Source organism: Cornus florida, unplaced genomic scaffold (assembly GCF_030987335.1).
Source record: "Cornus florida cultivar Cherokee Brave unplaced genomic scaffold, ASM3098733v1 CherokeeBrave_3.0.0_Hap2_Chr03, whole genome shotgun sequence".
Classification (NCBI taxonomy): Eukaryota; Viridiplantae; Streptophyta; class Magnoliopsida; order Cornales; family Cornaceae; genus Cornus; species Cornus florida.
In genome coordinates, this window is record NW_026775573.1 from 91,915,237 (window position 1) to 91,927,931 (window position 12,695).

Below are 12,695 nucleotides of genomic sequence, written 5' to 3' on the forward strand. Positions count from 1 at the left end.
AGTTAATCTCAGCACAACAATGAGTTCTTCTCCTCCTAGTAGTATTGGGTTGATTCAGGAATCTTCTTTCAAGTCAAAAGAAGTGTAGGATTGAGCCATTGCGAAATTGAAGGACACCGTGTGGTTGAAAAGAAGTTGGCTTTTCGAGGAAGAAAATTTAACATTTATCGAAAATACACTTCAATATTAAAAGTATCTCGACTTTATTTTTAGATTTTGATTTCCTCAGCCGCCATAAAATTGGATAAGCTTCCAAGAGACTTCATTTGGCATGTTCGAGGAGATACATTTACTTCATTGATGGGAATTTTATTCCGACCCCCTAAAAGGTTGGTTTGCTTAGACTACATCTTGTGCTAAAGAAACTCATGCAGGCAAATTGTTGTGAGAGATTGACAGTTTAGAATAGTTGTTAGTAAAAGAAGGTGCCTATTATGAAGTATGGTCGGATAGGGAGCTCAAAGAATTCATCAATTTAGGACTTATAGGGTAGGTCGTGTCCATGCAATTTTCCTTGAGGGTATACATTTTCTTCAAACAATTGAAGTTTAACTTGGAACAATGAGAATGTGAAGTTCTGGTTAGGTAATCAGTGTAGGAACCTTCTACTTAAGAAGTACTTGCATCTTTTTAAACCAAGAAACTTGATGTAAAGAGCTAGTCTATGGCAGAGGGTTATTTCTACCAGAATTGGGGAGGAGTGGGGTGGTTGGACATCGATGGAGGTGACCATGTAGGCGGGGGTAGGGGTTTCGAAATTCATTCTGAAGGGATGGAATGAGTTTTCAAAACACATCCAATTCAGGGTGCGGAGTGGGAGGATGGTTCGGTTTGGACGCAAAGTGTGGAGAGGAGTCTCTTGCTTGCTTTTGTCCGAGAATTTTCAGGATTACAGCGGACAGGCTCACTTCAATTGCTGACTGTTATTGGCTTGTTAGTGGTAGAGTGACTTGGGATGTGCGCTTTGAGATGCACTTCCAAGATTGGGAGTTGGAGGAGGTTGTCAATCTCTTGGCTCTGTTGTACAACCAGAGAGTGAAAGAGGAGTGCCCTGATAAGTGGAGCTGGGTGGGTCCACACCATGGGATGTTTGGGGTGAGATCATTGGATAGGAGACTAGTTGGCGTTGGGGGAACTAGTTTCCTTGGAAGTTGTGTTCTTTGTGCAGACATCAATTTTGGGAAGAATTTTGATGATTGACAACCTGAGGAAGAGACGCTTGATTGTAGTGAATAGGTGTTGCATGTACAAAAGAGATGAGGAGTCTGTGAATCATCTCCTTTTGCATTGCCCAGTGGCTCAGGATGTTTGGTCCTTGTCCTTTGCCATTTTTGGTGTGTCTTTGGTTGCAAGCCCGTGATGCTTAGAGGGCACTCCCCTTTTCGTTTGGAGGGGCTTGTGGTCGGACCGAAGCAGACGATCTTTTGAAGGATGTAATCTCCTATTTGGGCTTTAAAGTATTCTATTTTGAGTACATTATTATTTTGGGTTAAGAAGAGAAATTGTAAATCTCTTGATTATTATAGGGATTTTGTTGATAGTTTGAGCATTTAGTGAGCCTTTTGGGCTTTTTGTGCAACTGCCTCTCCCCAATGAAATTTTACTTATCAAAAAATTAATAAATAAAAAATAAAAGACACTTGGATAAACTTACCAACTTAGGAGAATATGTTGTCTTCACTCCAAAAGCTTCAATCGGTAAAAAATTAATAGAAGTCTTTAAGAATGCAGATGCTAGGGAAGGTAGTTCAAAATTGTAGCTTATTCTCAACTTGAATAGTGCACTTAAAGCCTTTAATAACTATGGATTTCATTGATGGATTAATTGCTAGAACTAACAATGGCAGCTTATTAACCTCTAACCTAACTTTAGTGTATGTCTGTGTGTGCATATGAGTAATTTTTTATTTTGTTTGATAGTTACTGAGAGTGGCAATTCATGTTCGCGAGTCATAATCGTGGTATTCTACTAAATAGTTCAACCCAAACACAACCCGTTTAATATTCGTGTCAGTAACTCTCAATACTAACCTAACCTGTTTATTAAACAGGTTACACGTATAACACGTTTAATGACCTATATACTAAAATAAAACATTATATTACTTAAATTATTAATAATACTCATTTAAACGATAAATACTAAAAAAATATAAGTTTCAATCCAACCAAATTACTAAATAGTCTCTAGTTTACAAAAGAGTAAATTACAACGCACAAGTTTAGATAGTTATTTTGGAACTTAAATATAAAAATTTTTATGACAAATGAGTATAAACGGGTTACATGGATTGAACTCCTCAACCCAAACACGAAACGATTAACTAAACAGATTAATCGTGTTAACCCGTTTACGACCCGAACCCGTTTAAGGTCAATACAAACATGCTTAACTCGTGTCGTGTTCGAGTCGTGTTGGCGGGTTGTGTCAAATTTTGCCATCCCTAATAGTTACGGGATTTATTATGAAAGATTGAAAGTTACTTAGTTTCACCTATTTATCAGAAATCACATAGTAGCTGACTAATGGGATTCCTTAGCCATTAGTATCTGTAACCTCTATAGTTTTTCTAATATGGTCCAAGGGAACAATTTTTTTCTTATATTGATTCATGTATATGTAATGAGGGGCAGAATGAAGATAGCAACATCCATAGTGTGAGTGTGATAACTGCACAGAAAATGCTTTAAAATTTCTATTCTGTTCAATCAACATTTACTCATCAAACTGAAGAAAATTCTGTAGGGCGGCAACAGAGTCAGACATCCCGATTCAACATCGTTAATTTTAAAAACAATTATTCCTTTTATCAAAACATCACTTAAATCACTCAACTTCTCATTATTTAGTCTATTCTCAGTTTTTCTTCCTTTGTTTCTAGCCATTAATTTTAGATTTACATAATCACAATAAACCCATTGAATGACCTAAGATACAAAAGGAAAAAGAACCCCTAGCTACATTTGGCATAATAAACATTCAACTCAAAAGAGGAAGTCAACAAGAGATAATGAGTAGGAAAACTGTCACTTGCCTCTCATTAGTGCGCCAAATCGGACCCCCATTGTCCATGATTACCTTTAGCAGCTCCAAAGACAATATCTTTCCCCTGAGAAGGATATGATCCTCGGAATGCTCCTGTGATGAGAATTTCATTGATAATTTACACAAATTTTTGAAAAGCATAAACCCATCTTCCCTAATCTTACTGCCAGCACTAGAAGTGGAGCTGGCACCATCGCTCGACTCCCCATCGCCCAATTCAGCTTTTCGATGTATGTTTGCCCCCGGAAGATTCCCATTCCCATTTTGCAACACTAGAGTTGGTTTTGAATCCAAAACTGATTCATTTACTTCCACAACCTCATTAATAATGTTCTGTACAAATTGTATGGAGCTCCCTTCATTCAAGTTCCTATCGGCAAACTCCAACAAATCTGAAACAGAAACCTTGTTAAATTTAACCATCATGGAGTCCTCCTCAACCCTGGTAAAAACAATAATCATCATCTGAGCAAGAACTGCCTTTGCGCAGATCTGATTGGTTCCATTCAAGCCACCAAGATAGACATTGTAACAAGTCCTAACAATGTGTACCAAGTAATCACCCCTGATCAACACGAACGGGGATCTAACAGCAGAAAGTAAGAGTTTGAGTACAGCAAGCTCGAGGTTGTCTTCGCCCAGACTGGAACACTTGCAGGCAGCTTCCACAAGGCGGAAGAGGAGGGAGTTATCGGCACGATCGATTTCACAGCGGATGAGGGCGGAGGAGAACAATCTGAAGAGGCAGTCGAGGGCAGGCTCAATGACCTTGGCAGATCCAGAATTGAGGGCGAGAAGGAGGGGTTGAAGGAAGAATTCGGCATCAGATAGAGACACAGCGTACAAAGGGGAGGAGGGATCGTCGGGGGAGGAATCGGAGAGGGTTTGGAGCTTGTCGAGTGCAGATTTGCAGGCGGCGACGAGCTGGGAATGCTTTCTCCAGGCAACGTTCTTGATGATCTTGTCGAGCGATGGCCCCAAAACGGAACCACAGCGGGAGGGGCCGCCTAGGGTTTGCGAAGCTGACATCTTCTTCTTCGTCTTCTAAACATATATATTTTGTATGGGTGTATGTGTGTGTGTATATATATGTATATATATAGAGAGAGAAGCTGAGTAAGTGAGCGGATGTTGATGTAGCAAATGTGTGAATAATTTTGATGTTGGAGTGAAGAATGTGTAGGGGTGAGAAAGAGGAATGGGGAGGAGGTGGACGACGACGATGGGAAGCCAAAATGTTACTAGAAGTAGAAGAATATGGAGAGGATTGAATTTTCTTAATTAATTCGGTAGGAGTGAGTGACTACTTTTCTTAAACAAAACGTAACAGACACAATTGATGGTGGGACTTCGTTTTCAAGTGCGCTCTCTCTCACTGCTAGCGGCGAATTCTTTCCTTCGACTCCCTTGGCCGACACCACAGGTATGCGTATTTAATTTTATTCCAACCCCGTTACATTTGGTAACCCACCCGCTTCTTTGTCTCACTTGTTAATGTGTTGTGTTGTGTGTGTGTGTGGACACGCATGAACTATATTTCCTAATATATTTGTGTAATTTGTTTACTTTTTTGCCCTTCACACATCTCGTCGCTTATATAAATCGTTGTGTATCTCATATTTCATATATCAATACAATATACAGTTTCTCTCTTTTATATTCTTAATATGGTATCAGAGTCAGTCTAAGAATTCATAATATTGTATTTCAAATTTTATTCCTGTTGTTGGTCTAAATGACGATTACTTCAGGCGCAACTAGCGTACCAACCCCGACTCCGGCACCGCAGATCATAGTCCGCAAAGACAATTCTACATTTCCAATTGGAATTATACTAGATGAGACTAATTACTCATTATGGTCTCAACTTATGGAGATGCGGATTGGCACTCGTAACAAGGCTGGGTATCTCACCGAAGAAGCGACAAAACCCGCACCTAGAGATCCGAAATTGGAGGCATGGACAACCAAAAATCATTGAATCAAGAGTTGGCTCATTGACTAGAAGAGCCCATCATGGATACAGTAATTTATTCGTCTTCCTACAGCTAAGGAGATATGGGAGGCGGTGTCTAGAACCTTCTATGACGAATCGGATGAAACGTGTATTTTTTAATTGAATCAGAGGTCTTTTTCTACAAAGCAGAATGGCCACCCTCTGCCAACATACTATAATGAACTTGTTGCTATTTTTCAGGAGATTGATCATAGGACTATGTCATAGGCAGGAATAGTTGAAGGAGTGGTTCAATTGCACTCGACCATGGCGAGGCTTCGAGTTCATATTTTTCTAAGCGAATTTGACTCTGAGTTTGAACACGTTCGTGGAAAAATCTTGCGAAAAGATCCAAAGCTTGAACTCGATATTGCGTATGTATATCTCCGGAGAGAGTATTAGCAGAAGCAAAAGATGGGAAGATCTCATCCAATCTTTGAGAGCTTGACGATGATAGCTAACCAAACTCAAAAATAGGAGTAATCAGGGTACTGGAAAATCTTGAGGCGAGTATGTACTCATTATGGTGAATCATGCCATTCGAAACAACAATGCTATAAGATTATTGGCTATCTTGACTGGTGGGCTTTTACGAAGAAGCCTCGGAAGAATATTGGAGGAAAAGCCATGGTGACTTTTACGGAAGAGGAACAAGTGCAACCAACGGCAAATGTTGTTCACCCGGGTATACTTGGTAAAGCTTCTGTACTCTCTATGATATCTAAGAATAGTGCTTGGATTATTGATACAGGTGCATTGGATCATATGACTAAGGACTTTGGTCAGTTAAAATCTTTTAATCCTCCTTCTCAGTCAGTTATTTCCATAGTTAATGGTAGTACCTCTCCTATTACTGGGGAGGGGTCTGTTACTTTGTCCGATTATCTCACTTTAGATACTGTTCTTATTATTCCATCCCTTGAATATAACCTTCTTTCTGTTAGCCAAATTACCTCTACCTTTGCATGCATTGTAACTTTTTGGCCTTCTTTTTGTGTTTTGCAGGACATTTTAACCCGGAAGAATCTTGGTTATGGTGTTAGATGGGGCAAACTTTATTCTTTGGAGTTGATGGAAAAAGGGGGGTCAAAGTTCAGTCAAGCGAATCAAATAAGTAGTAAAGATAAAGCTCAAGCAATCGTATAGTTATGGCACCTACAGCTAGGGCATCTTTCTTTTGGTTATCTTAAGAAGTTACAACTGCATTTATTTTTGTGTTTAAGTGATTTAAACTTTCATTGTGAAATTTGTGAACTAACCAAAAGCCATCGTACTTCTTATTTACCAAGTTTGCATAAAAGTTTAGAACCTTTTGCGATTATTCACTCAGATGCATGTTTGGGGTCCTGAAAAAATTCCTTCACTTTCTAATGCTTGTTATTTTGTTACGTTTATTAATGAATATACTTGAATGACTTAGATATCTCTTATTCGAAGTAAGAGTGATGCAGGTACAACATTGAATTTCATAATATGGTGACAACTCAATACCAAAGGCAAATTCGCATACTTTAATCTGACAATGGTAAAGAGTTTGTGGATAAGATTTTAGGTGTTTTCTTAGGCCACCATGGAATCCGACATCAAACCTCCTACACCTATACTCCACAGCAAAATGGACTGGTAGGGCGAAAGAATAAACAAATTATGGAAATAGTTCAGGACTCCCTCTTTGGCATGAATATGCCGAAGTTCTATTGGGGTGAGGTAGTGAAATCGGCTACTTATTTAATCAACCGAACACCATTAGTGTGATAGAGTTCCAAACTCCCTAACAAAAGATACAATCATTGTTTTCCATTCCTCATCTCCTGAAACTTGAACCACAAGTATTTGGACATACGGTCTATGTTCACATGCTTAAAGTCATGCGGAGTAAACTTGATCCGTGTATGAAACGGTGTGTCTTTGTAGGTTAACTGGAGTTTTAGAAAGGATATCGATGTTATGATCCTCAAACTCGAAAGTTACATGTGACCTTAGATGCGTCGTTTCGTGAATTAGAATCGTACTATTTAAGAGGAGTTTATGGGTCTTCTCTTCAGGGGGAGAGTCATAGTGAAGAGAATAAAGATGGTGGAAAGAAATTATTCAAATTGGAGGAAAATAGGGGATGTTTTGAAGTTTTTGAGGAAACAAGCCGAGCATCGCAGCGACCACTAGTCAAGTCCGCGGCGCTGACCCAAAATTGTGCATATATCTATGTATTTCCCGCAATGACCCCCCTGTATTTCCGAAGTTACCCACATCTACACCATTAACCAAAGGATCAACCTAGAATGTTCTTCCTCAGGTAACCTCAAATCCCATTCTTAATGAACCTAATGAATTTCCTGTCCATAAAGAAAATGTAACCAATAAATATCAATAGATGTCAAATAGGGGAGTACCAAAGAAACAATATGAACTCGATCCCAAAGCCAAGGCTAAGTACCCAATTAGTAATTATTTTCCCCCCATAGTTTGTCAGAATCGTATATATTTTCTATTAATCAATTGTCCACTGTGTCTATTCCTAGTAGTGTGCAGGATGCATTAGCAGATCCAAAGTGGACTAGGGTAATGAATGAAGAAATGGAGGCTCTTTAAAGGAATAACACTTGGGAATTTGTCCATTACCCAAAGGGAAGAAGACGATTGGGTGTAGATGGGTGTTCATAGTGAAACTGAAGTCTGATGGCAGTATTGATAGATACAAAGCAAGGTTAGTTGCGAAGGGATATGCGAAGGGATATACACAGCAGTACGGAGTGGATTATCAAGCGACTTTTGCTCTAGTTGCCAAAATTAATACCATCCACATTCTTATATCCATAGCAGCAAATCAAGATTGGCCTTTGCAACAATTCAACGTCAATAATGATTTCCTTAATTGAGATTTAGAGGGAAAAGTCTATATGGAGTTACCCCTTGGAGCTAAATGCAAATCCTCGTGTAGAACTGAAGTATGTAAATTGAAAAAGGCGTTGTATGGTCTAAAGCAGTCACTCCGTGTGGAGGGAAATTTTTCCACCAATCACAACACACCACACATCCGTAAAATAAGAAAGGCCCATCGTTGGAATGACTGGCCCAAAAGCCCAATGCAGCCAAGAGCCCAACAAAAAAGACACCAAAAATTCAAGTTAGCCCAAACTAAAGAACGTGGCCCAGGACAAATGCATTCAACATCCCATAACGCCAGTCATAAAGAGAAATCGCAGAAAATAAGGAACTAAAACGTGACTTCAAAGGGAACTCGAATAAGTTTAACTCAAAACTCTTATTTTCTTTCAAAGATTCAATCTTTATACATTAAAAGGTATAGTGACATAATAGGTACCTTAATTGAGGTATTTTCATTCAAAGATTCAATCTTTATTAAAACTCTTTGTGACTTCGAAGGAAACTCAAATAAGTTTAACTAAAAAATCTCATTTTCTATCAAGGATTCAATCTTTATACATTAAAAAGGTCTAGTGACTTAAAAGATATCTTGATTGAGGTATTTTTATTCAAAAATTCAATCTTTACTTATTAAAACACTCTTCGTGACTTCAAAGGAAATTCAAATAAACTTAACTCAAAACTCTCTTTTTCTTTCAAAGATTTAATCCTTATACATTAAAAAGGTCTACGAACTTAAAAGGTACCTTGATTGAAGTATTTTCATTAAAACACTATTCGTGACGTCAAAGGGAACTCGAATAAGTTTAACTCAAAAGTTTCATTTTATTTTAAAGATTCAATCTTTATACATTAAAAAGGTCTAGTGACATAATAGGTACCTTGATTGATGTATTTTCATTCAAGGATTCAATCTTTATTCATTAAAACTCTTTGTGACTTCAAAGGAAACTCGAATAAGTTTAACTAAAAAATAATTATCTAATGAAGTATCATCTGACCGCCTTCCAACTTCCATTAATCACAAACCCAAACAAACACTAAAAGTGAAATGGAAAAAGAAAGGAGTTAAGTTCTTTGAAATTTTTTTTTGAGTCCGGTCCCACATCCAAAATCGTTAACAACGACCCCAAGAAAGGCTCTGTATGAACATATAAATAAGAGATCAATGAGAAGAGAAAAGGCATCGATTACATCTGTCTATATTTCTTCTATTAAGCTTGTTTCAATTCCCTCACGCTTCCTTTGCTATAATTTTTTAATTTTATTTTTAAGTGTTCTGGTGTTAAATTTTTGCACTTACACTTTGGCGCTATCTGTGGGAAACTCTACAAAAAGCCTCTCACTATCACTTTTCATGCGACATCGCTCCAGAATGGCGATAGATCATATACCGCTCAATTACAACAACTAAAAATCATACAAAAAATGTGCGAGAAGATGCAAGCACAGTTTGACATCTTGCAACAAGCCAATAAGGCTAGCACCGAGCAGATCAATACGTTAAAAGCAAGCCAACGAGACTAACATAGCGCAAATCAATGTTCTGCGCTAGGAGAATGAAGGACTCTAGGCTACCGTTCAATAAGTCAATCCACCCCCCAATGGAACATTAACCAGCGCCGCTCAGCATTAAAATGAACCGATAGATCCGCCTCCAGTGCCTCATATCCAAGGACTCAACAACCCTCGTCAACAGTCGAGAGGCAGCAACTCAATATGCCATAGGACACTCTGGACCAGAACGACAGGGACGAAACAACAAGTCAGTCTTGCATCATGGCAGATTCCATATTGGGAGGACCACGAGCCACGCGGACTCAAGCCTTGGAGGTCATGTTGAGTCAGGAAGAAAGAATACCTACGTCTAAGGTAGAGATCACTAATTGCCAGGAAACGATGTTCTAGAAAAATTTTGAAGGGAAGTAGACGAACGGATCAAAGGCTAAAAGCCCAAATGCCTGAAGATATGGCACGGGAATTTACCACATCTATAATCAAGACCCCTTTACGAACAAAATAGAACAAGTCGAGAGACCCAAAAATTTACCATGTCGAAGTTCATCAAGTTCAATGGGACAAGGGATCCCCTCCAGCATTTAGACCACTACAGCTAGGAAATGACTCTAGAGGCGCGAAAAAAAATCTCTTTATGTGCAAAATCATCCAATCCAGCCTCACAAGAGTAGCGTTGGAATAGTTCAAGAACCAACCACACAAGTCAATTTCAAACTTTGAGACATTATGTACGGCATTCCTAGCCCAGTATTTCGAAAGTAAGAAGCAGAAAAAAAATAATTTCTACTCTCTTCACAATTCGACAGATGAAAGGGGAAGACCTCTAGACCTTCTTCATTCAGTTCAACATGGAGTCTTCAGGTATTCCAGATTGTAATCAGGCTACAGCCATAGAGGCATTCAAAATAGCCATGATCCAGGGCACACAGTTCCATTCCTCATTAGTAAAGAAAACTCCAACAAATATGTCAGGGTTGAACGCAAGGGAACAAAATTACATTAGACTCGAAGAGAACGAAACGACAAAGCAACAGAGGGCGACTGGTTATAGTGGAAAGTTGACCAAGAAAACGGTTGAACACCTCAAGAACTCAACGAGAGCCACCGAGAATCGAAGGAAGGGCTCTTGAGAAGAGGTCACGAACTACAGAGGAAGTCACACCTCTTAAAGCCATACTGGCAAGACTATACCAGGAAACAAGGGGCAGGAAAATATTCCAAATCCCTTCACCAATCAGGCAACTAATAGACCAAAGGGATTAGAGTAAGCATTGTGCATTCTATAATAATTTTGGGCACCTAACCAATGATTGCAGGATTATGAGAAGACAAGTAGAGGCCTTGATAGCCAAGGGCGAGTTGGCCGAATACCTTACCAACCCAGGCCATCAAAGGTCATCCGAGCGAACCAGACCAACCCTAAAGGCAGTAGTAGACAGTTAGTCTGTTCAAGTTATTAACATGATTCATGGCCATTCAAAAGAGGATGAGCAGCCAAAAAATTCTTACATGATACAACTCAAGCAAGGTCACAAACTACGAAGGATTAAGGAGATCAACACAATCAAATGCAGATTGAGTCCAACCCAGATTTCCTTCTATAAAAGAGACCTCTAGAGAATGAAGCAATCATACGAGGATCTTCTGGTGATTAGTCTTCTGGTAGTAAACTATTTAGTCAGACGTGTCTTTGTCAACCTTAGAAGTAGTGCCAACATTATAACTAAATGGACATTCGATCAGCTAAAGCTCATTCCAGTTCAAATTCGTCCCACCAGTAATCCCCTGGTAGGATTCGATGGAAGAAGAGTATAACCCGTGGGCGTAATCACGCTATCTGTCACCGTTGCTAAAAGGACTCTGAAGGAGAATTTTGTGATTGTGGACGTCCACCCTACCTACAATTTGCTTATGAGCCGAGGCTAGATCCATCGAATGAAAAGGGTCCCGTCAACTCTGCACCAAGTCATGAGGTGCGTTGGGACGACATGAAATCATAGATATCTGGGGAGATCAAGTAGTAGTAAAATGAGTGTTATCGTACTATTATCAGGCCGGCTGATAAAGGGAAATAACCATTGAAATAACAATTACCAAGCTCCTCTTCCCCCGAGAAAAATGAGGATCTAGAAGAAGAACATCCGACCGAAGAACCCCTAGAAGTAGTATAATTGATCACAGGAGACGAGATGAAACTAGCCAACATTGGGGCACTCTAATTGCCAGAAGAAAAAGAAGACTTGGTAAGAGTTCTAAGGGAGAATATAGATATTTTTCCTGAAACCATTGGGATACGCCTGGAATTGACCCAAGGATGGCATGCCATAGTTTAAACATAGACCCAAGCTACCGTCTAGTGAAGCAAAAGCAAAGGAGATTCGCCTCAGAAAGGAATACAATAATTTCATAAGAGATCGACCGATTCTTGGAAGCAGGGTTCATCGGAGAAGTACAATATCCACAATGGCTGTCAAACGTAGTCGTCATTCAGAAGAAAAATGGCAAGTGAAGGGTGTGTATTGATTTCACCAACCTAAATAAAGTCTGCCTAAAAGATAGTTTTCCACTCCAAAAAATCGATCAGATTGTAGATGCTACAACTGGGTATGAAAGGATGACTTTCCTTGATGCTTATTCATTCTACAACCAAATCCTGATGGACCTGTTAGATGAAGAGAAGACATCTTTGATCAACGAGCGCGAGACCTACTGCTATAAGGTGATACCCTTCAGGCTGAAGAATACAGGAGCAACTTATCAACGGCTGATCAACAAGATATTCGAAAAGCAGATCAGGAGGACAGTCGAGGCTTACATAGATGATATGGTAGTAATGAGTAAGAAATAAAAAGACCACTTACAACATCTACAAGATGTGTTCGACACTCTGAGGAGAAACAAGATGAGGTTAAATTTGGCAAAATGTTCCTTTGGGGTTTCCTCAAGCCAGTTCCTAGGTTATTTAGTGAACAAAAAGAGAATAGAGGCCAACCCTACCCAACTATCAAAGCTACTCCAAAGGAAAGAGTTGCAGACCATAAAGGACATCTAAGTCCTGATTGAACGGATAGCAACCCTGAGTTGCTTCATCTCCAGGTTGTCTGACAAATGCAAACCATTCTTCGATGCCATTAAAGCAACAAAAGGGGAGGTATGGGGAACAGAGCAATGGGAAGCTCTCATAAAACTCAAAGAATATATAACCAATCCACCCATCTTATTCGCCCCAATACCCGAAGAGCCATTGTA

The 12,695-nt window shown here is 39.3% G+C and overlaps 1 protein-coding gene across 1 annotated transcript in view; it reads right to left on the reverse strand.

Moving 5' to 3' along the window:
- Positions 1 to 4,346, reverse strand: part of LOC132300863 (brefeldin A-inhibited guanine nucleotide-exchange protein 1) — a 30,289-nt gene extending 25,943 nt beyond the window's left edge. The window contains exon 1 of the mRNA XM_059798125.1: positions 3,036 to 4,346. Coding sequence (XP_059654108.1) covers positions 3,036 to 4,075 — 1,040 coding nt within the window. The 5' untranslated portion in view covers positions 4,076 to 4,346. The remainder of the gene's footprint in view (positions 1 to 3,035) is intronic.
- Between the last annotated feature and the right edge of the window lie 8,349 nt (positions 4,347 to 12,695).